A 24,719-nucleotide genomic window follows, 5' to 3' on the forward strand; every position below is an offset into this window, starting at 1 on the left:
TACATTTGGTGTATGGAATTCTTGTTCATGTAATGTCAGGCTGGCAGGTTTTAATTAACCTTGACCTCATTTTCATGGTCCATGGCTCAATGCTAAGTTTTTTGTGTCTTGTCTGCTTTTCATAAACTTTAAGCAAAATGTTAACTTTATTTGGTGTTTGCAATAATTATAAGGTGTATATGTCTGTCTAGCAGGTATTATTTGACATTCAACTCATTTTCATGGTCCAGTGGCAGAATTCAGTGTCCTGGTTAACTTAGATCCTATAAGTCGTAGGTAAACCATATTTGATGCATGGAATGATTTTAAGGTGTAAATGTCTGTCTAGCTGTGTTCATCTGACCTTGTCATGTCTCCATTTATTTTCATAGCTCACTGGTCAATATAGAATTTCCATGGTTTGGTTACTTTATTTGATACTAAAACAATGTATAACATGGTATATTAAGCAATATGTAATCTATATTCAGTGCATGAAGTGATTGTATTAAAGGTGTACATGTATTTACAGCTTGGTTTATCTGACCCTGACCTCGTTTTCTTTGATCATAAATATAAATGTGGTACTTATAGTAAAATTTTATTATTTAAGGGGCACTATCTGTCAAATTCATTATCACCTTTTTGATCCAAATTACATTTAACCTGAAGTTAACAGTTAGCAATGCATGTGCGTTATAAGTACACTGAAATACAAGTACACTGAAATACACCCAAAATTCTGATATATCTTTAGAATTTTGGGTGTATTTCAGTGTACCCACCATCTAATTAACTCTTGAGATGACCTTAGAGATCTGCCAATGGTCATTTAACCTGTAGTTTTGTATCATACTATTTGAAAAAGGTAGAAAAAAAAGAGAATATGTCCTTAATGATGTACTTAGGTGATCTAAGGTAAAGGATTATGTTCGATAAGGTTCAAAATTGGCCCCCTTTTTTTGCGTAAATTTCAAATTCGGATTTATTGACCAATATCACGATAAATCATAGTTAATACATTGACTAGCTAGGATATAAGCCATTTTGTTGAAAATTTTACGTTTCTGCGTTTCATTGTGACGTCACAAGTTGTACTCATATTGATTTTTCACGAAAAAATCAATAAAAATCAGTAAACTTCTATAGATTATTGGACAGGAAACATAGAGCGCATACGTCGACAACAAAGATCTTTTAAAATAATGTTTGTGAAGACATTTCACATGTCTTGTTTGAATATTAAGCTTGTCGACGCCTGCGCTCTGTGTTTCCTGGACCATTATTTGGTTGAAATCCAGCTGATATTGTCAAATTTCACCGAAATCCCTTCTCTTGACCATCTTGGGATGTAAAAATCAACGTGTTAGAATCAAACTTTGTCAAAAACAGTTTGGATTCACTTTCCCACATGCCTATAAGGCAACTCAAAACAATTATTGTCTTCTTACTATCAACTTTATAATTGGGTCCAAATATGGCCCTTACCGAACTTACTCCTTTAGATAAATCAAGAATTCAAAGTTCATACTTTAAGTTTGAAAAGTATAAACTAATGATCAAAATAAGCCAAAAATATAAATAGGTCATGGAGCTCCTTTTTGAGATATTTGATTTATAAAATATGGCAGGTAAAGCTGACTCAGACTGTTAGCTTATATTTGCATTGGTATTAGTCATGTTAGTTGGGTATCAAATCAAAAGAAATAAAATTAAGAATCTGCTGAATATGGGACAAAATATTTTACCTTATACTGTATGGAAAATCACCAAGGAGTCAGAACATTTGAAACTTATTCCAAAACCTAACCTAAGTACATCCTTAAATTCAAACCCCCTTCACATGAAATTGTTAATATTTTATTATAATTTAGAGCCGAACAAAATTTCTTAAAAAATTTGAAAAAGTTCTCATTTTTTACAGGAATTGTGTTTATTGTGAAAAGAAAAGCACTAAATTTTTGTACTTTATATGTGTTGGCAGGGACATATATAGATAAGTCCTTGGTGTTGGGGTGTCATTTTAATATATAATGGGAGACAACTCTAATTTATCATTAAATTAAAATTATGATTTATCTCCCATATGTAACTGATTTAATGAATGACATTCTTATGTTGTCTTTAAATTTGATTATGATAAATATTTTGCTTTGTTATCAATAATTGTATATTTCAACCCCTGCAAATGTTCTTGATCTAAAATAATACAAATACTATCACTTTATGTGTAGTGAAAACTCAGGATTATTTTTTTATTCAATGCAATTTTTGGCCAAATTGATAATGGAATTCAAAGATCAAAAAGATTGATTTAACTGTTAACATGTTGTATATCTTTAACAAATATTGTTAGGACTCCTTAAATAGAAAAAATGTACAAAAGAATCTGAGACAAACACCATTATGATATAGTTTAAAAGAATTGATTAAAAAAAAAAAAAAATTAAGTAATTAACAGAATCTTACTGAAACTTGAATAGAATTTTTCCTACATGTATGATTCTCCAGTCATACATTGTAATCTAATTTCGGGAGTTGTGTACAGCATAAACAAAGTTTCTCATAGAAATGATAAAAATATGGGAGCAAGGTTTAAATTTTTGAACTCAGCCCACTCTTTATATATACATGTATATATCTTTATTCTGACAAACCTTCGTAAATACAATGGTATACAGAAGTTACATGTAATAAATAACACAGTTATAAATTAGAGAAAACATAATATGTACACTATTTACAAATACATGTATAAGTTGAGTTTAGCCAGGAGAACACACACATGAATTAATATGCCTTATAAATGTACATAGCTTTTTTAAATATGATTGTTTTTTCATATTCATTATTTCCTTAAATTTAATTATATTTGGATAATCAATATACTTTTGTCTTTCTATAGCCATAAATTTACACTTCATTACATAGTGGAATTCATCTCCAAGATCTTTTAAGTCACATAGTTCGCATATTCTTTTATCTCTGAATTTTTTTCCATCTTCCACTTTCTATAGGTAATCTGTGGTTAATGAGTCTAAATTGACACAAAGTATAAATATCACGGGGTTCCAAAATGTCTAAATACTTTTCGAATCCGAAAAGTTCCTTAAAAAGGCGATAATTTAATGTTTTTGAGCTCGTTTGAATATCTGAGTACCATGTTTGTTTAAATTGATCTTGGAGAGATGTTCTTACAACATTCTTTAACCAAATTTCATTTACACAAGTTTGAGATAACCATACATAAGATAAACCAGTTTCATTAAGGATAAATTCTATACATTTCATCCAATAAAGTTTAACATTATTTCCATGATATAAACTAAACATTAATTTGTATGCAATTGCTGATAATTTACTGGGTTTGCTAAAAATCAGTTTCGCCCAGTATGAAATCATGCGAACCTTGATATCTAAACTAATAGGATAACGTCCTAATTCTCCATATATAACACAATTCGGGGTAGAAGATTTAAGATGTAGTAGAAGTTTACAAAATTTCAAATGAACCCTTTCTAATATATCATTATTTCCAAATCCCCAAATTTCACAGCCATAAAGTAAAACAGGTTTAACCAATTTATCAAATAAATCTAATTGACAGCTTATGGATAAGCCATGCTTTCTCCCCTTTTTGATAACTTCATACATGGCTCTCGTCGCCTTTTCTGCGCGATGCTTCTTGTTTGCTTTAAATGAGCCATTTTTTGAAAAATAAATCCCAAGATAATTAAACTCATTTACAATTTCTAAATCAGTATTACCATAATTAAATTTAAGATCAGCAGGTTGTCTACCATTGCAAAAAATCATGATTTTAGTCTTATCTACATTGACTTTCATTTTCCAAACATCACAATACGATTCGAATTTTTCTAATAACAAATTAAGTTCTGTGGCTGATTCAGCCATTAATACAGTATCGTCTGCGTAAACAAACTACATGTATTTTAGATTATCTTTAATTATCTCATCAAGATTCATTTTCTCGCTTGAGCTGGTATGGCTAAAGTGAGAAAAACAATCGAGTTGAGATGACCAATGATAATCTGTTAATCGCTATTTTACCTATGACAATGTTGTCAATTGAAATTGGCAACACTACCTGATTGGTTTCCAGCTATAATTCATATCACTTGACTCCACTGAGAAAGGAAATTATCAGTCAGCAAGATCAAAGGAAAATTTTGTAAAATGGCAATAAAGCTATGTATAATGTAATTAAAGATGTTTTGTTTATTATTTTTTAACACCAATTGTCTTTGGAAAGTATCATTATTTGCTGGTTAACTTGTTTGCCAAATTATGAATAATGGCTGTTTATATTTCTTAGTGACTAGATTCCAGGTGTAAAAAGAGTAGAGAAGAAAAACTGCTTGTAAGATGGATATGTTGTTAGAGTTTCCTAATATGGTGCTACAGAATAAAGAAGGAACAAGATACGATGGTTATATAACTGTTATGGTAATTACATGTAAATTCATAAAATCTAAGCATGTTAAGCATTAAAAAAAGAATAGAAATAGCAAATATAAAAAAAAAAATGTTGTATGATTGCCGATGAGACAACTCTCCACAAGAGACCAAAATGACACAGAAATTTATACCAATTCTCTGTAAGGACCATAGTATTTAAGTACAGCTCTTTGTAAGAACCAGGCAGAGTGCGATACATGAAGGTTTCAGATTTTTTCTATAATTGGTCTACACGAAGCAATAAATGAAAAATGCTCAAAAAATAATTTTGAGTGGGATAATATGAGTGGTTGCCATGGTAACAGACACTCTATTTTTTGGTTGTTAAGCATGGTAAAATCTTTCAAAAATCAGCTAAATCACCACAATTCAGAGCCTGATTATGAATCAAATCGTGCATTTTTCATTAATTTTCGTATGTAACATTGATAGAACTTGGTTTCAGCTTCATTTTAGTGAAGATTGCATGTCAACCAAGTTGGTAATTTTTTTGTAAAATTTTGTGAAAAAATGCATATTTTCAACTTTTCTGAAAGTGGGATTTTTGCTGAATTACCACATTTTCTCTGGTGTTTTTCAGAAAAGTGCAAATGTGTACAGAATAGTTAGCACTGTAGTTATGAAGTTTGGATACTACTTTACCAAATCTAATAGAAAAATGTGTGGGATTTTTTTTAGTTTTATCACCATAGCAACCGATTTTTTCCTTGGAAACGGAGTTTTCATTTGCAGAATATTGCAGTTTAAGAGCTTAAATGTCCTGAATTTTTCATAACCGATAAGAAAAATACATAAAAGCTAACGCAAACTTTAAATTACAATCGTCAAGTGTTGTTGACTTCAATCGTTACCACGGAAACACATATTATCCTTAGCAAAATCCACTTTGAAATTGCATAAATAGAATTTTTTTTTTAAAAATACATAAATAGAGGGTGTTTATTTTCTAATCCGAATATGACTGCTTTGCTTCACTTACAGTCTATTTTATTAATTTCATAAGGTTCAACAAATGTAATATATAATGTAATATTATGGTTGGAAGGTTAGAAAAAAAGGGGGTGGTAGCTTAATTTTTTAAAGATAACATACATGTAGATTCTTGAAAAGATTATGTTTGGTCGGAGAGCCTGATTATAAATAAAATCAATTTTTTCACAGACATTTCATATAAGATCGATAATCTATAACTTGGGTTTAGCTTCAGAGGTTAGTTAAGGTACATTGCAGTTCGCTTGTCATGATTTTGATTTTTTTGTCAGATTTCCGAAACCTCAGGTTTTAATTCATTTGAATACCTTAAAAAAATGGCATTGACCCCCTTTATCTTTTTATAAATCTTTTACATGTATAATGATAAGCAATCTGTAAAAGTCTTATAAAATTCAATTTATTCTTTGATAGTTTTGAGAATGTATATAAACTTGTCAATGAAATAGCTATGAAAAGTCATGAGAGAATATTTTCCCGCCAAAATTTCAATGGCTAATATCTCGAAATCAAGCACATTGATCTGTATATTTTTTTTACTCTTTTGGTTCCTTTATTGATCCCCTATCGATATTCACTTGTATTTAAATTGAAAGATCCAAAATAATGTCATACAATTGTGAAACTCCAAGTCAAATGGACAAATTTATCTTTCTACTTAAAATGAATTTTTTATAAGGAAACATTTTATTTTTAAATCTCAGAATATGATCAAGATTCTGTGATAGAAAGTAATTGAATTTTCATTTTGATATAATGAAGTATTTTTAAGATGCTTGGATAGCAATTTAAATAGCATGAATAGAGAGAACATAATTTTATTAATAAAACATCTTCATTCTATATATATTTCTTGCCAACCTACTTTACACAAACGAGAGCTTACTTTGGTAGTATATTTTATTCGGTTATAGCTATATTAGCAAGCAGGGTTGATTTTTGTTTTTCCGTATAATGCAATTTTCTCTATTTTCTTTGTAATATATTTAAACTAGTAGTAACAAGAATATCGTTTCTGGGGGGGGCCTTTATAGTATGTTGTTCATGCAGTGTAAGCTAATGCTCCATGTTGAAAACCGTACTTTGGCCTATGATGGTTTACTTTTAGGAGTAGTGACTTAGATAAAGAGTTTTCTTATTGGCATTCATACCACATTTTCTATAATATTCTGCTCATTATTGAAGTTAATGATATGATCTAATTATGATCTAATTATTCAAGGATTTTACTTTGCAATGACTACAATAGTAATACATATATACAGCCTCCTCTATTAATAATAACGGTTTCCTTTGAATTTTAAATAAGAAATAAGATAAAACAAAGGTTTGCATTATTTCGCAAAGGTTTGCGTTGTAGCGCAAACATTGGAAGAAAAAATTTAAAAAATGTGTGGCGCTAATACGCTTCCCTAGATTTTAAGAAAGGTAGTGTATATGTTAGTTAACAATCGGTGCTCACCCATTACATTAAGAATTGAAAAATCGTAATGTACAGCTGATAGAGTTGAGGATGAGTGTCATTTTTCAATCGAATGCTCACTTCATACCAATTTGAGGGAGGAACTCTTTCAGTACATTTCTAGCACATCTCGATGTTAACACAAGAATACTTGACTATTATGGGGGATACTGACGATTGTATTGTTAAAAAAAATAGTTCTTTTGAATTATGTAGTACATATCTTGATACTGACTGTTATTTGATAAATATAGTTTGTTTTTTTCTACTTTGTTTTGGCTCCGATTGCGACTGAGGCTTATGGTGCTATAAAGATATTTATATCATATTATTATTGTTGTAAAGTCTTTATGTTGTTCCAATCATTATACCGCCGCTTCAAAAAAGTGGGGTATACTGTTTTGCCTCTGTCTGTCTGTCCGTCCTTCCAACCGTTCAGTTCATCCCTCCGTCCAATGAATATTTTCGTTGATTTTTTTCATTAACTACATTACAAGGATTTCTGAAAGGTTTATTGAAGTCGTCTATATCGTGTGATAAGTTTTCATATTCATCACTCAACAACTTCCTGTTTACCGAACACGTTGCACATGACAGCCAAGTTAAAAAAATATCGTCATATTTTTCTGAAGAACTACAACAAAGTACAATGATTTCTGAAAATTGGTTTCGGGGTTTATATTAGTCAGCTATACTATGTGATGCTTTTTCAGATTCAAAACTCAACAACGAATTATTTGGGCGAGGTATCATCAGTAGTTTGCACCATCACTGATTTTGTATATGCTCTTTATAGACCCTTTAATTTGGAAAAATGAAATATTCTGTTCTGTGTTATTCTATATACATATTTCGAATTGATTATATAGAAAGTATTCGAACTATCTAAGCCTGATGTTATACATTTGTATATACGGAGTTATTTCTTTAAAAACATGTTTTTGTATCTAAATGTAATAATACAGACAGACATTTTTTTGTTATCCTGTTATCCTTGCTTGACTTGATACGTGTTGGACTTATGGATTGTCGGAGTATTGGGCTGTCGGAGCAATGGATTGTCGGACTATTGGGTTATTTTACTTATGGGTTGTCAGACTAATTGGCTATCTGACTAATGTGCTGTCGGACAAATACGTTTTTGGACTTATGGGTTGTCCGACCAATGAGATGTCAGACTAATAAACTGTCGGACCAATGGGCTGTCGGAATAATGGCATGTAATCTATATGGCCTGGTTAACTAAAGAAATTTCTAAAAGTTACCATCTGATCCTAGAAGAACCTTTCAGGAGCCCTCTTTTCGTCATGCATACACTACTATATATTTCGACTTTCATGTAGATTTTTTTTTTAATCTTTTCTGTTAATTTAAAAAAAAAAGAAGATGTGGTATAATTGTTAATGATTCGGTTACATGCCATTATTACGAAAAGATAGAAACAAATCTACATGAAAGTCGAAAAATATAGTACTGAATTGATGACGAAAAGAGGGCTCCAGAAAGGTTCTCCTAAGATTAAATGGTAACTTTTAGAAATTTCTTTAGGTAACCAGGCCATATAAGGCAAATTATACAGTTAACAGTGACACCAATAAAATTCAAACTTGATCTCTGTGTATAAATGTTTCATAAGATTTGATTGAGGCAAACAAAAATTATAAAACAGAAACCAACTTTGTGACAACTAATGTACTGACGAACATGGGTTAAACCTACTACAACCCCCCCCATCCCCCCAAAAAATAAAAATTGCGGCACGAAAGTGTTTATTTTAGTTTTGCCCTTGTTCCTTGAATTAAGCAAATGTGTTTACAAAGAGTGGGACACTGGATATTTACTTTTTTATTTCACATGGGACACTTAAGTCTTGTATTCATGAATGTTTACAACTTGTTCGGACTAGAAAACATTGAAAATTACAAAGAAAAATAAAATTAGTATGTACTGCGCTGTGTCTAGTGTTGCAGTTTAATTGAATCTGTGGAATTTGTATTCAAATCATTATTGTTATTAATATTGTATTAATGCAGACATTCTCAGCTTAGTGGTTCCATTCCAAATCTCAGGATTAATGCAGTCTTTTGTAAAGGTTACAGAGACAGATACAGAAAATAAGGGCGTAATTCATGTATAATTAAAGGTTAAAAAAAAACCTTTGAGAATAACAAAACATTTTTTTTGAAGATTCATCCTAAAAAATTGATACCTCTATCTACCGGTTTACTATCTTAAAGGAGAGGAGGGAGATTTCAGAAGGATAAGAAGTGTGCTTCAGCTGAATTCCCCTTCCCAACACACACACATACACACACATCACAAGATATTATGTTATCGATATCAAGAACTTGTGAGATATATGTAGAACGACGCATAGTAAGGAATGATTCCTTATTGATACAATTATATTGCTTGATAATTCTAATTTTATAGTTTTGCCGGTAATAGCGTAATTATTTTACCGGGATTAGCACAATTCCAACTTAGCAGATGTATTCTATTTGGCTATCTCGGAGATCCTGAATTTCATTTGCGGGATAGTAGTACAACAAAGCAGTCATAAATGATATGTTAATAGCTACATGTATATATTAAGAGGATTCCATTATACTGGACTTCCGATATTAGCTATCACCCATTGCCTATTATTATTTTTAAAATCACCACCAACTTAAAATGTGTTCAATTTGTCTGTCCGTCTATATCCACCCGTCCATCACACTTCAGTTTCAGTTTAGAAATGCTTTGACCAAATGATTTTATTATTGGTTTGTTAATATTATGTTATGGGTCAATTTTGTCACTTATGCTGGTGAAATAACACCTCAGACGGATGTGTGCCATAAGAAATTAAGAATTTTCTTACATTTGTTAGGGCCATATATATCTTGCCTTTACATAAGCCAGGTTGGCCCGGCTATTGCAATCCCATGAAGTTCATCATCTGTCAACCTTATACCAGATGCTCCACAGGGCACAGCTTTATACGACCGCAGAGTTCGAACCCTGAACAGTTGGGGCAAGTATGGACACAACATTCAAGCTTGATACAGCTCTGAATTTGGATTGCGATTTAATAGTTGACACAACATAGTTTTCTGACACAGAATGAATGTAGTCTAAGAACTTAAACTTACCTATTATGGTCCTATATCCCAAATCTAAATACATGGTTAGATTCAGAATATCAAAGAACCTCAAGAATTCATTTTTTGTTAAAATCAAAGTAAGTTTAATTTTAGACCCTTTGGACCTTAATGTAGACCAATTTGAAAACGGGACCAAAAATTAAGAATCTACATTCACAGTTTTCGGCATATTAAAGAACCCCAATTATTCAATTTTTGATGAAATCAAACAAAGGTAAATTTTGACCCTTTTGGTCCCTAACTACTAAACTATTGGGGCCAAAACTCCCAAAATCAATCATAACCTTCCTTTATGGTCATAAATCTTGTGTTAAAATTTCATTGATTTCTAATTACTTATACTAAAGTTATGGTGCGAAAACCAAGAAAAATGCTTAATTGGTCCCCTTTTTTACCCCTAATTCCTAAACTTTTGGGACCAAAACTCCCAAAATCAATCCCAATCTTTCTTTTGTGTTCTTTAACATTGTGTTTGAATTTTATAGATTTCTATTTACCTATACTTACTGAAGTTATTGTGTGAAAACCAAGACAAATGTCTAAATGTGCCCTTTTTTGGCCCCTAATTCCTAAACTAAAAGGACCAAAACTCTCAAAATCAATCCCAACCTTCTTTATGTGGTAAATAACTGTGTGTTTAAATTTCATAGATTTCTATTAACTTAAACTGAAGTTAAAGTTCGAAAACCAATGTTTCTTTGGACTACGAAACGCAATTATCTTTTCAAATATCTACTTGTATGCAACATTTAAAAAAATCAACTTACCACCCTCCCCCTTTTTCCAAGCCCCCCCCCCCCCCCCCCTAATGTTTCATGACATATTACATTTATTGAAAATCTGAAGAAAAAAATCCCAGACAAGACTGTTAGTGAAGCAAAGAATAAAAGCACATTCAAATTTGAACCCTTTATTTATATATTTGTTTTACATACATTTCTAATTATGCAGTTTTTTAGTGGATGTTGCTATGGATAACATGTCTTTCCGGGGTAACAATTGAAGTCAACAACACTTGACGATTGTAATTTAAAGTTTGCGTTAGCTTTTATGTATTTTTCTTATCGGTTATGAAAAATTCAGGACATTTAAGCTCTTAAACTGCAATATTCTGCAAATGAAAACTCCGTTTCCAAGGAAAAAATCGGTTGCTATGGTGATAAAACTAAAAAAAATCCCACACATTTTTCTATTAGATTTGGTAAAGTAGTATCCAAACTTCATAACTACAGTGCTAACTATTCTGTACACATTTGCACTTTTCTGAAAAACACCGGAGAAAATGTGGTAATTCAGCAAAAATCCCAATTTCAGAAAAGTTGAAAATATGCATTTTTTCACAAAATTTTACAAAAAAATTAAAAATTTGGTTGACATGCAATCTTCACTAAAATGAAGCTTAAACCATGATCTATCAATGTTATATATGAAAATTAATGAAAAATGCATGACTCTATTCATAATCAGGCTCTGAAATGTGGTGATTTAGCTGATTTTTGAAAGATTTTACAACGCTTAACAGCCAAAAAATTGGGTGTCCGTTACCATGGCAACCACTCATATTTTGCCACTCAAAATTATATTTTGAGCAGAATTCATTTGTTGCTTCTACTAGGCCAAATATAGATAAAATCTGAAACCCCCCATATATCACATGTATATGGCACACTGCCTGGTTCTTATAAAGAGCTGTACTTAAATAGGAGCTTGGAAATGCATGTTCTTAGAATTCAGTCATACTTTGTCAAATAATTCATCTCATCATATAACATAACTGCAAGAAAAAAAAATTGAAAAAATTTAGTGCGTTACCATGGTTACGGGAACCTGTCGATTTCGGCTCTGTTTTAGGCCTTTTTTAAGGAAAAAAGAGCATTTTTCAGTCTCAAATAAAACAAAACAACTAAAAATTGAATGAAATGCAATACCATTCATGCATTATACACTTTATTGGTAATATTTTTACTACATCTCAATCATTTCAGTTTAACACATTCTCAAGAAAAAAATAGTACAAACATGTGCTAATTTCAGAAAATCCACAATTTCAGAATTTAGCATTTTTTGGCATAATTTAATCTAATTTTACTAAAAGTTGTCAACATAAATTGGAATTGATCTTTTGTTCACCAAGTAGGTATATCATTAATAGATTCAGGAAAAAAATAAAATAAGTGGGGTCTCAATGGGCGATCCATGAAAAATCATGCTAAAAATAGCATGAATTGGAATTAGGTCAAATTGAGCCAATACAACCAAGATCTTTATTTTAAATATTTTTTTTCACAATTGCTTATATAATTGATCAGTAGTTAAATGGATCACTGTGTGGTTTTCAAATTATATAAAAAAAAGATTCAAAGTTAAGGGAATGCCTTATTTTGTGTGCATAGCGACATATTGTTACCATAGTAACATAATTTTTTTTCAAAAAATCCAGTAATTTATATGAATACAAAAATTTCCTAAGGATAACAATGAATGAAAATTCTTTTTTTATTTATAGATACTATTTAGCTAGATGCATATATCAATACTGATAAACAGCTATGTAAAATATACCATAGAAACAGCTGTACCACCATAGCAACAATACCAACATCAACTTTAAAATTCTTGTTTCTCTTGATTTTTTCATTCGACCTTCATCAAATTCTCTATGATCATGTTTTTTTAACAGAACTTGACAAACAGGTGACTTTAAGAAGTAAAATAAACTTCTTACTATTCTAAAGAATCTGAGTTTTAACTACTTTTTGATGGGATATGGTTGATGATCAATTTGAGTTTTGCAATATAGAGATCACAGATGGTTTTACACTCAGCATGTAACCTCTGAGAAATGCTTGGAAAGTCTTTTTCTAACTGTCTTTTTACATCATATAAATAACCTTTGTGTGAATCATTTTCTAATATTCTATATTATATCTTGTCTGTATTAATTCGTGTCTATTGAATATAGGTCAACATTTTTTGTTTAATAATATAACAATAAGAAGATAAATTATGACTGCCAATGAGACAAATCAACATCCAAGACCAAATGTTGTTGATAAAAACAATTTAATGTTACCTTATGGTCTCCAACATGGAACATTATTCTTTAGATGTCTTTCTTTTCCCACATAAATATAGATTCTTACATTGATACCAGTGGATTATCGGATTTATCCAATCGAGATAGTTAAAACAACTATAGGTCACCGTATGGCATTTAATAATGAACAAAGCCCATACTGCATAGTCAGCTATAAAAGGCCCCGAAATGACAATGTAAAACAATTCAAACGAGAAAACAAACAGCCTTATTTATGTAAAGATTGAAATTATTAACCAAATTTTAGTTCTTATTATGTTGCAAAAATAATTTGACTTGGTTTCCTTGATAATTTCTTTTTTCTGATACTCAATTTGTAGTAAAGTTCCTTTCATACATTTTCAGCTTTTTTGTCAATTGGTTCAGGGTGAGAATTCTATTATGATTCCATTATTATTAATCCAGTGCTTATATTCTTTAATTATGTTGGAAGTTCAATTTTTTTGGCAAAGTTTTATTTTTTTGCTGACAGAATTTGGTAATGGATTAAAATTTGTTGCCTATTTTATACTTTTATCAAAGATATACTTGGACAGATTATCAATATCAACAAATTTTCTTCATTACCGATTTATTTTATTTTACAGAATGAAGATTTCCGTTTGTGCCTAGAATATCCATCTGACATCGCCAAAGCTACTTTGTCATGTGACTGGAAATTAAAATGCTTATTGGACAGTTGTCTGGATGTGCTTAAACAGGTGAGGATAATTAAAGAAAAGCTTTGCATTAAACTATTAAATCATATACAAATTTTATAATAATTGATAGAATTGAAATAAAAAATTATTATCAGGCAGATATATATGATACATTTATAACAATTACAAACGAAAACTTTTCAATAATTATTTGCACATTGACCTCAAAACATTTTTCTTTACATATTAAGATTTATTGAACCCTTGAATTCCATTGTATTTGGTATGCAATTATATGGCTTCAGCACACCTGCTATATAATTTAATCCTCCATTTGTATTATGTTCAATGTATGCTGCAAACTGCTGAGACATCTCTTTCTTAATACTTTTCTTTTTTAGAAACATGTAAAAAGAGCATAATATATACCTTTATAGCTTGCTGTTGGATGTGAGCAAAGGCTCTGTATTGAAGGCCGTATTTTGACCTATTATGGTTTACTTTTACAAATTGTGACTTGGATGGAGAGTTGTCTCATTGGAACTCATACCACATCTTCTTATATCAAATTAAAGAAAACAATTGTATTAGAAAAAGTACATTGTGTCAGACGATAAAATTGTATAGAGACATTTGAAATTTATTTTCCAGAGAATTTTACAGAGTAAATCTTTGCCAAGTTTTCTGCAAGAAATGACAAGAATTATTGTAAGTTATTTAAATCTTAGCCTGTAAAATAACTTTCATCATTGACATTTGCTATACTATTCAAAACTTGTCATTCAATAGTCTTTTATTTATAACATTATGATTTTGGAAGTTTTTAATGACCTTGACTGGCTATAAAGCCCTAGCATGGTCAGTTTGTTTTAAACATGAACTTTTGGATTTCTTAAATTTTAGGTTGTTTGTACATTCAATAGATTTGGAGGATTTTCTTACTTGATTAAGTCTTTACCATGCAATATAAACAGTCTGAATTGTAAATGTTGGAAAATGTAAATCAATCAGATTTTTTTGTGTGTTTCTACTTTTAAGTTTATATATTTTGTTGGTTTGCCTATTTCATGGTTAATAAATATTTCTGACTACTTTTCCATTTTGATTTCAGCTCACCTGGCCCGAAGGGCCAAGTGAGCTTTTCTCATCACTTGGCGTCCGTCGTATGTCGTCGTCCGTTGTCGTTAAAGTCATAAGAAACGAGTGACAGGTGAAAAAAAATATTCTTCCAATTCTTGAACCAATGCTTACAAACATCATACACTTAGTCTTCTGTGCACGAATTTCTCATTTTTAGCTCACCTGGCCCGAAGGGCCAAGTGAGCTTTTCTCATCACTTGGCGTCCGGCGTCCGTCGTCGTCGTCGTCGTCCGTCGTCCGTCGTCGTCCGTCGTCGTCCGTCGTCGTTAACTTTTACAAAAATCTTCTCCTCTGAAACTACTGGGCCAAATTGAACCAAACTTGGCCACAATCATCATTGGGGTATCTAGTTTAAAAAATGTGTGGCGTGACCCGGTCAACCAACCAAGATGGCCGCCACGGCTAAAAATAGAACATAGGGGTAAACTGCAGTTTTTGGCTAATAACTCAAAAACCAAAGCATTTAGAGGAAATCTGACATGGGGTAAAAATGTTTATCAGGTCAAGATCTATCTGCCCTGAAATTTTCAGATGAATCGGTCAACCCGTTGTTGGGTTGCTGCCCCTGAATTGGTAATTTTGTGGAAATTATGCAGTTTTTGGTTGTTATCTTGAATATTATTATAGATAGAGATAAACTGTAAACAGCAATAATGTTTAGTAAAGTAGGATTTACAAATAAGTCAACATGACCGAAATGGTCAGTTGACCCGTTTAGGAGTTATTGCCCTTTATAGTCAATTTTTAACCATTTTTCGTAAATCTTAGTTATCTTTTACAAAAATCTTCTCCTCTGAAACTACTGGGCCAAATTGAACCAAACTTGGCCACAATCATCATTGGGGTATCTAGTTTAAAAAATGTGTGGCGTGACCCGGTCAACCAACCAAGATGGCCACCACGGCTAAAAATAGAACATAGGGGTAAACTGCAGTTTTTGGCTTATAACTCAAAAACCAAAGCATTTAGAGGAAATCTGACATGGGGTAAAAATGTTTATCAGGTCAAGATCTATCTGCCCTGAAATTTTCAGATGAATCGGTCAACCCGTTGTTGGGTTGCTGCCCCTGAATTGGTAATTTTGTGGAAATTTTGCAGTTTTTGGTTGTTATCTTGAATATTATTATAGATAGAGATAAACTGTAAACAGCAATAATGTTTAGTAAAGTAGGATTTACAAATAAGTCAACATGACCGAAATGGTCAGTTGACCCGTTTAGGAGTTATTGCCCTTTATAGTCAATTTTTAACCATTTTTCGTAAATCTTAGTTATCTTTTACAAAAATCTTCTCCTCTGAAACTACTGGGCCAAATTGAACCAAACTTGGCCACAATCATCATTGGGGTATATAGTTTAAAAAATGTGTGGCGTGACCCAGTCATCCAACCAAGATGGCCGCCACGGCAAAAAATAGAACATAGGGGTAAACTGCAGTTTTTGGCTTATAACTCAAAAACCAAAGCATTTAGAGGAAATCTGACATGGGGTAAAAATGTTTATCAGGTCAAGATCTATCTGCCCTGAAATTTTCAGATGAATCGGTCAACCCGTTGTTGGGTTGCTGCCCCTGAATTGGTAATTTTGTGGAAATTTTGCAGTTTTTGGTTATTATCTTGAATATTATTATAGATAGAGATAAACTGTAAACAGCAATAATGTTTAGTAAAGTAGGATTTACAAATAAGTCAACATGACCGAAATGGTCAGTTGACCTGTTTAGGAGTTATTGCCCTTTATAGTCAATTTTTAACCATTTTTCGTAAATCTTAGTTATCTTTTACAAAAATCTTCTCCTCTGAAACTACTGGGCCAAATTAATCCAGACTTGGCAATCATCATCTTTGGGGTATCTTGTTTTAAAAATGTGTCCGGTGACCCGACTATCAAATCAAGATGGCCGCCACAGCTAAAAATAGAACATAGGGGTAAAATGCAGTTTTTGGCTTATAACTCAAAAACCAAAGCATTTAGAGCAAATCCAACACGGGGTTAAATTATTAATCAGATCAAGATCTATCTGCCCTATAATTTTCAGATGAATCGGTCAACCCATTGTTGGGTTGCTGCCCCTGAATCGGTAATTTTAAGGAAATTTTGCTGTTTTTGGTTATTATCTTAAATTTTATTATAGATAGAGATAAACTGTAAACAGCAATTATGTTCAGCAAAGTAAGATTTACAAATAAGTCAACACGACGGAAATTGTCAATTGACCCCCTAAGGAGTTATTGTCCTTTATAGTCAATTTTTAACAATTTTCATAAAATTTGTAAATTTTTATTAACATTTTCCACTGAAACTACTGGGCCAAGTTCATTATAGATAGAGATAAATGTAAGCAGCAAGACTAGTAAAGTAAGATTTACAAACACATCACCATCACCAAAACACAATTTTGTCATGAATCCATCTGCTTCCTTTGTTTAATATTCACATAGACCAAGGTGAGCGACACAGGCTCTTTGGAGCCTCTAGTTTACGTGTAAATTAGGTATAATCGTCAATTTTTTTTCAATCGGCCAGTGTTGGTGTGAAAATATGGCAGGTAATTAAAGTTCGTGTTTTAAATCTGAAGCTTAACGATTGTCACCTGTTTGTCAACAATCGACATAAAATCAACAAAAAGCATGGAAATTGAGCACGTGTTTAACATGTAAATTCAGATAATAGTTTATTTTAAGGACATTCATGCGTATTGTGATCACCGGATTTTTACGAGGTGGGTCACACTGAGGTCACTTTGCATACGGAAAATATGTCGGGGGAATTGCTTGCTGGAAGCAAGCAATTAAAATAAAGTAAACTTCTTCTAAATATGAATGAATTAAAGAATTTTCTTCAGAAAAAAGTATATGTACATAAGTTTTATAATGAAAACTATCCATTGAGTTATAAAAAACATATGCATTATTTTTTAGCTCACCTGGCCGAAGGGCCAAGTGAGTTTTTCTCATCACTTGGCGTCCGTCGTCCGTCGTCGTCCGTCGTCGTTAACTTTTACAAAAATCTTCTCCTCTGAAACTACTGGGCCAAATCAAACCAAACTTGGCCACAATCATCATTGGGGTATCTAGTTTAAAAAATGTGTGGCGTGACCCGGTCAACCAACCAAGATGGCCGCCACAGCTAAAAATAGAACATGGGGTAAAATGCAGTTTTTGGCTTATAACTCAAAAACCAAAGCATTTAGAGCAAATCTGACATGGTGTAAAAATGTTTATCAGGTCAAGATATATCTGCCCTGAAATTTTCAGATGAATCGGTCAATAGGTTGTTGGGTTGCTGCCCCTGAATTGGTAATTTTTAAGAAATTTTGCTGTTTTTGGTTATTATCTTGAATATTATTATAGTTAGAGATAAACTGTAAACAGCAATAATGTTAAGCAAAGTAAGATCTACAAATAAGTCAACATGACCAAAATGATAAGTTGACCTGTTTAGGAGTTATTGCCCTTTATAGTCAATTTTTAACCATTTTTCGTTAATTAAAGTTATCTTTTACAAAAATCTTCTCCTCTGAAACTACTTGGCCAAATTAATCCAAACTTGGCCACAATCATCTTTGGGGTATCTAGTTTAAAAAATGTGTGGCGTGACCTGGTCAACCAACCAAGATGGCCGCCACGGCTAAAAATAGAACAAAGGGGTAAAATGCAGTTTTTGGCTTATAACTCAAAAACCAAAGCATTTTGAGGAAATCTGACATGGGATAAAAATGTTTATCAGGTCAAGATCTATCTGCCCTAAAATTTTCAGATGAATCGGTCAATTGGTTGTTGGGTTGCTGCCCCTGAATTGGTAATTTTGAGGAAATTTTGCTGTTTTTGGTTATTATCTTGAATATTATTATAGATAGAGATAAACTGTAAACAGCAATAATGTTCAGCAAAGTAAGATCTACAAATAAGTCAACATGACCAAAATGGTCAGTTGACCCGTTTAGGAGTTATTGCCCTTTATAGTCAATTTTTAACCATTTTTCGTAAATTAAAGTAATCTTTTACAAAAATCTTCTACTCTGAAACTGCTTGGCCAAATTAATCCAAACTTGGCCACAATCATCTTTGGGGTATCTAGTTTAAAAAAATGTGTGGCGTGACCTGGTCAACCAACCAAGATGGCCGCCACCGCTAAAAATAGAACATAGGGGTAAAATGCAGTTTTTGGCTTATAACTCAAAAACCAAAGCATTTTGAGGAAATCTGACATTGGATAAAAATGTTTATCAGGTCAAGAACTATCTGCCCTGAAATTTTCAGATGAATCGGTCAATCGGTTGTTGGGTTGCTGCCCCTGAATTGGTAATTTTGAGGAAATTTTGCTGTTTTTGGTTATTATCTTGAATATTATTATAGATAGAGATAAATTGTAAACAGCAATAATGTTCAGCAAAGTAAGATCTACAAATAAGTCAACATGACCAAAATGGTCAGTTGACCCCTTTAGGAGTTATTGCCCTTTATAGTCAATCTTTAACCATTTTTCATAAATCTAAGTAATCTTTTACAAAATCTCCACTGAAACTTCTAGGCCACAATCATCTTTGGGGTATCTAGTTTGAAAAATGTGTCCGATGACCTGGCCATTCAACCAAGATGGCCGCCACGGCTAAAAATAGAACATTGGGGTAAAATGCAGTTTTTTGCTTATAACTATGAAACCAAAGCATCTAGAGCAAATCTGACAAGAAGTTAAATTGTTAATCAAGTCAATATCTATCTGCCCTGAATTTTTCAGATGAATTGGACAACTGGTTGTTGGGTTGCTGCCCTCCAATTGGTAATTTTTAAAGAAATTTGGCCGTTTTTGGTTATCTTGAATACTATTATAGATAGAGATAAACTGTAAACAGCAATAATGTTCAGCAAAGTAAGATCTACAAATAAGTCAACATGACCTAAATGGTTAATTGACCCCTTAAGGAGTTATTGCCCTTTATAGTCAATTTTTAACAATTTTCATTAATTTGGTAAATTTATGTAAATTTTTTCCAAATATAGTTCTCTGTTACTAATGGGCAAAGTTCATGATAGATATAATTGTAAGAAGCAAAATCGTTCAGTAAAGTAAGAACTTCAAACACATCACCATCACCAAAATACAATTTTGTCATGAATCCATTTGTGTCCTTTGTTTAATATGCACATAGACCAAGGTGAGCGACACAGGCTCTTTAGAGCCTCTAGTTTTGATTTGAGGTTTCTTATGACTTTAACTTTTACAAAAATCTTCTCCTCGGAACTACTTGGCCAAATTAAACCAAACTGTGCCACAATCATCATAAGAGTATCTAGTTTAAAAAATGTGTGGCGTGACCTGCCAAACCAACCAAGATGGCCACCATGGCTAAAAATAGAACATAGGGGGTAAAATGCAGTTTTTGGCTTATAACTCAAAAACCAAAGCATTTAGAGCAAATCTGACAGGGGTAAAATTGTTTATCAGGTCAAGATCTATCTGCCCTGAAATTTTCAGATGAATCGGACAACCCGTTGTTAGGTTGCTGCCCTTGAATTGGTAATTTTAGGTAAATTTTGCTGTTTTTAGTTATTATCTTGAATATTATTATAGATAGAGATAAACTGTAAACAGCAATAATGTTCAGCAAAGTAAGATTTACAAATAAGTTGACATGACCAAAATGATAAGTTGACCCGTTTAGGAGTTATAGTCCAGTCAATCTAGCATAAATTTGACCCTTACCCGAAAGTAATTGCAACAGAAGATTTTAAAGTTGTAATCTTTAGCATTATACCCCAAATGTACACAGAAAAAAGTCCCATAAAATCTAACTTGAGGAAAACTAAAAAAATCACCATTTAAAATTCCTATGGAGATTTGCATTGAAAAGGGAAATAACTCTTGCAAAAAAGGCAGTAATATCAATTAAAATTGATACAAAATTATATTTTTACCACTTCTGTTCATCAGAATGTATGTATTCTTGATTTTTTAGTGGTCTTTAAAGTATAACAAAAAACTCTAAAGGTGTTTTCATATCTTTTATCAAGCTGTAATCTCGATTTCGTAATTCATTAGTTCACCATTTATTGAATTTTTCAACATGTCAAGGTAAAGAATCGCAAATTTAATCAAAATAATTAAGCATGTATTCTTCTTTTTGTGGTTTAAAGTTTCTTTAGATAGGTAAGTTGCTGAAAAAATATAATATGCAGGTATAAACAATACCATTTTTTCACATTTATTTTTCAAAATGGTCACAAAACTTCAAATTTGCAATTTCTTTAATGAAAAATGCACGAAAAAAATAAAACTACCCATAACATTTCGGTTTTGTACATTTCATGAGTAGAAGATTATATAATTTAGTCAAATACAAACTTACAACCCCATCAAAGTATCATACTATACCTAAATTTCAAGAAATACAACCAAAAACTTACCGAAAATAACTCATTTTTGTAAGAGTTATCTCCCCTTCCAATGTTAATTTCCATAGGAAATTAAAAATGTTGATTTTGAGTTTTCCTTTAGTTAGATTTCATGGGACTTTTTTCTGTGTATATAAAGGGCATAATGCTATAGATTAGAACTAAAACATTTTCTGTTGCAATTAGTTTGAGGTAAAATCTTAGTTTGACTGGACTATTATTGCGCTTTAAAGTCAATTTTTAACCATTTTTCGTAAATCTTAGTAATCTTTTACAAAAATCTTCTCCTCTGAAACTACTGGGCCAAATTAAACCAAACTTGGCCACAATTATCTTCGGGGTATCTAGTTTAAAAAATGTGTGGCGTGACCCGCCAAACCAACCAAGATGGCCGCCATGGCTAAAAATGGAACATAGGGGTAAAACACAGTTTTTTGCTTATAACTCAAAAACCAAAGCATTTAGGACATATCTGACATATGTAAAATTGTTTATTAGGTCAAGATCTATCTGCCCTGAAATTTTCAGATGAATCAGAGAATCCTTTGTAGGGTTGCTGCCCCTGAATTGGTAATTTTAAGGAAATTTTACTGTTTTTGGTTATTATCTTGAATATTATTATAGATAGAGATAAACTGTAAACAGCAATAATGTTCAGCAAAGTAAGATTTACAAATAAGTCAACATGACCAAAACGGTCAATTGACCCCTTTAGGAGTTATTGCCCTTTAAAATCAATTTTTAACCATTTTTTGTAAATTTTATATATGTTTCACAAAAATCTTCTCCTCTGAAACTACTGGGCCAAATTAATCCAAACTTAGACACAATCATCTCTGGGGTATTTAGTTTAAAAAATGTGTGGCGTGACCTGCCAAACCAACCAAGATGGCCGCCATGGCTAAAAATAGAACATAGGGGTGAAATGCAGTTTTTGGGTTTTAACTCAAAAATCAAAGCATTTAGAGCAAATCTGACTGATTAAATTGTTTATCAGGTCAAGAACTGTCTGCCCTGAAATTTTCAGATGAATCAGAGAATCCTTTGTAGGGTTGCTGTCCCTGAATTGGTAATTTTAAGGAAATTTTGCTGTTTTTGGTTATTATCTTGAATATTATTAGAGATAAACTGTAAACAGCAATAATGTTCAGCAAGTAAGATTTACAAATAAGTCAACATGACCAAAATGGTCAATTGACCCCCTAAGGAGTTATTGTCCTATTATAGTCAATTTGAAACAATTTTCATAAAATTTGTAAATTTTTACTACCTGTAACATTTTCCACAGAAACTAGGCCACAATAAATAATAGCTTTGTTTCCCAAAAGCTACATACTCAGAAAAAAGCTGCCTACTCAAATTCTGTTATTGTCCTGATTTGAAGAAGTTTTTTTTAATCAAAATGACAAATAGGCATGAAGACTAATAAACATCTGATACTTCAATTTGTTTTTTTGAAAAAAAAAGAAAATGCCTACCTACCTACCCACTATCTCAACCTTTGGGTAGGGTTTGGGCTAACCAAAATATTTTTAATAGTGGCCCTACTGGTCCAAGTTCATTATAGATAGTGATAAATGTAAGCAGCAAGAATGTTTGGTAAAGTAAGATGTACAAACATATCACCATCACCAAAACACAATTTTGTCATGAATCCATCTGCTTCCTTTGTTTAATATTCACATAGACCAAGGTGAGCGACACAGGCTCTTTAGAGCCTCTAGTTTATGTCATGTGATATTAAGGAAAGTTTGAAATGTGCAATTCTATATTGTTCCACAATATCAGTTATTTTTTTTTATTTACAGGAAAAGAAGTTGGAAGTGACCAAAAGTACGAAGTCATCCAAAGAACCTATAAAATGTGGTCAGATTATATCAGAAATTGAGAGTTTGGGTTGGGACAGGTAAGTTACAATTGATGTGAATTTCAGGCAGACTATGCTATCCAAAAGAAAGAAGCCACTAATTCAGTTGAATAAGTTCTAACTAAATGATTGTATTAGTGAAGATAGTTGTAATGTGTAGGTAAGATTTAAACAGATATCTAATACATATATTTTAGAAAAGATAACTCTGAGATTTTGGAAAAATATTCATGGTACATGTAGTTTCATTAGATTAAAAAACTATTGGTTTTCACTATGTGTGGTACAGTAATTATGTTTATACTGTTCACATATAATTTCAGACTTGTATCAGTAGATGCTGACTTCACATTATTACAATTCCTTCATACAGACCATAAAGGGAGAGAACACATCCTTGGAATGAAGCTTCATCCTCAGGTATTCTATATTACTGTATGCTTTGTGTAGACTTCTATTTTTGTCTCTTCTGTGACAAGGTTCTGAAAGTGAGACCTAGGCTACATGTATTTGTTTCCTGCATTGGTTGTTTCAGCAATCTGATTAACCTTGAGATTAGGTAAAATTTTGAGGAAACCACTAATTGTAAGTCAATGATATTTAGTGTACACTAAGATTCATCATTTGGTCATCTCACTATCATGCAGTTTAGTTGGTTGAGCCTCCTTAGTCATGGTCCATTTATTTACAATTTTGCATAGGTTACATGTTAAAATTTGTTATAACATCAGTTTAAGGGGTAACCACTAAATGTAAATCTTTGGTATTTGGTACCTTGTTGCATGACAATAGGCATATCCATTTACCATGTTGATTATTTGACACCTTCCTCACAGTTATTGTCTATTTATTTTTGCATAGCTTCATGTTGGTAAATTTTGCCATTTTAATTTCAACTTCTGAATAATTTTAATGCCCCACCTACGATAGAAGAGGGGCATTATGTTTTTTAAGCCCCACCTACAATAGTAGAGAAGCATTATATTTTCTGGTCTGTGTGTCCGTCCTTTCGTCCCACTTCAGGTTAAAGTTTTTGGTCAAAGTAGTTTTTGATGAAGTTGAAGTCCAATCAACTTTGAACTTAGTAAACATGTTCCCCATGACATGATCTTTCCGGTGTTTTGCATTTGCGCCAATTTTTTCTTTCATTTGCGCCCATTTTCTTTTTCATTTGCGCCCATTTTTTTACAGGTAAATTAGAGGTAAATTACAGGTGAATAAATATAAGATTATATCATTAAAGACCTCTCCCGTTAGACAGTTGTACAAATGTTATGAATTATTAATCATAACATCTATTCTATATAACTGTTTTGAACTCTGAAAAGTATTTAGAAAAGTTCAATTCCATGTGATGAATGATGAATTTTTATAATGATAGAGCATTGCTTTTTTTATAAATTGGCTTTCTTTGTATTCCCTGGAATTTACATGTAAAAGTATTAAATTACCTGTAACTTACCTGTAAATTCAATTAGGAGAAAATATAAATCGGCGCAAATGAAAAAATGAAATCGGCGC

At 31.9% G+C, this 24,719-nt stretch overlaps 1 protein-coding gene across 2 annotated transcripts in view; it reads left to right on the forward strand.

Annotated features, from left to right (window-relative positions):
- The window catches only part of LOC134711296 (E3 ubiquitin-protein ligase FANCL-like), a 33,919-nt gene that overhangs the window by 1,839 nt on the left and 7,361 nt on the right, over positions 1–24,719 (forward strand). For both annotated transcript variants that reach the window (XM_063571825.1, XM_063571826.1), the window contains exons 2-6: positions 4,316–4,446; positions 13,744–13,857; positions 14,449–14,505; positions 23,140–23,237; positions 23,522–23,618. In XM_063571825.1, coding sequence (XP_063427895.1) covers positions 4,366–4,446; positions 13,744–13,857; positions 14,449–14,505; positions 23,140–23,237; positions 23,522–23,618 — 447 coding nt within the window. In that variant the 5' untranslated portion in view covers positions 4,316–4,365. The remainder of the gene's footprint in view (positions 1–4,315; positions 4,447–13,743; positions 13,858–14,448; positions 14,506–23,139; positions 23,238–23,521; positions 23,619–24,719) is intronic.

This window comes from Mytilus trossulus, chromosome 3 (assembly GCF_036588685.1).
Source record: "Mytilus trossulus isolate FHL-02 chromosome 3, PNRI_Mtr1.1.1.hap1, whole genome shotgun sequence".
Classification (NCBI taxonomy): Eukaryota; Metazoa; Mollusca; class Bivalvia; order Mytilida; family Mytilidae; genus Mytilus; species Mytilus trossulus.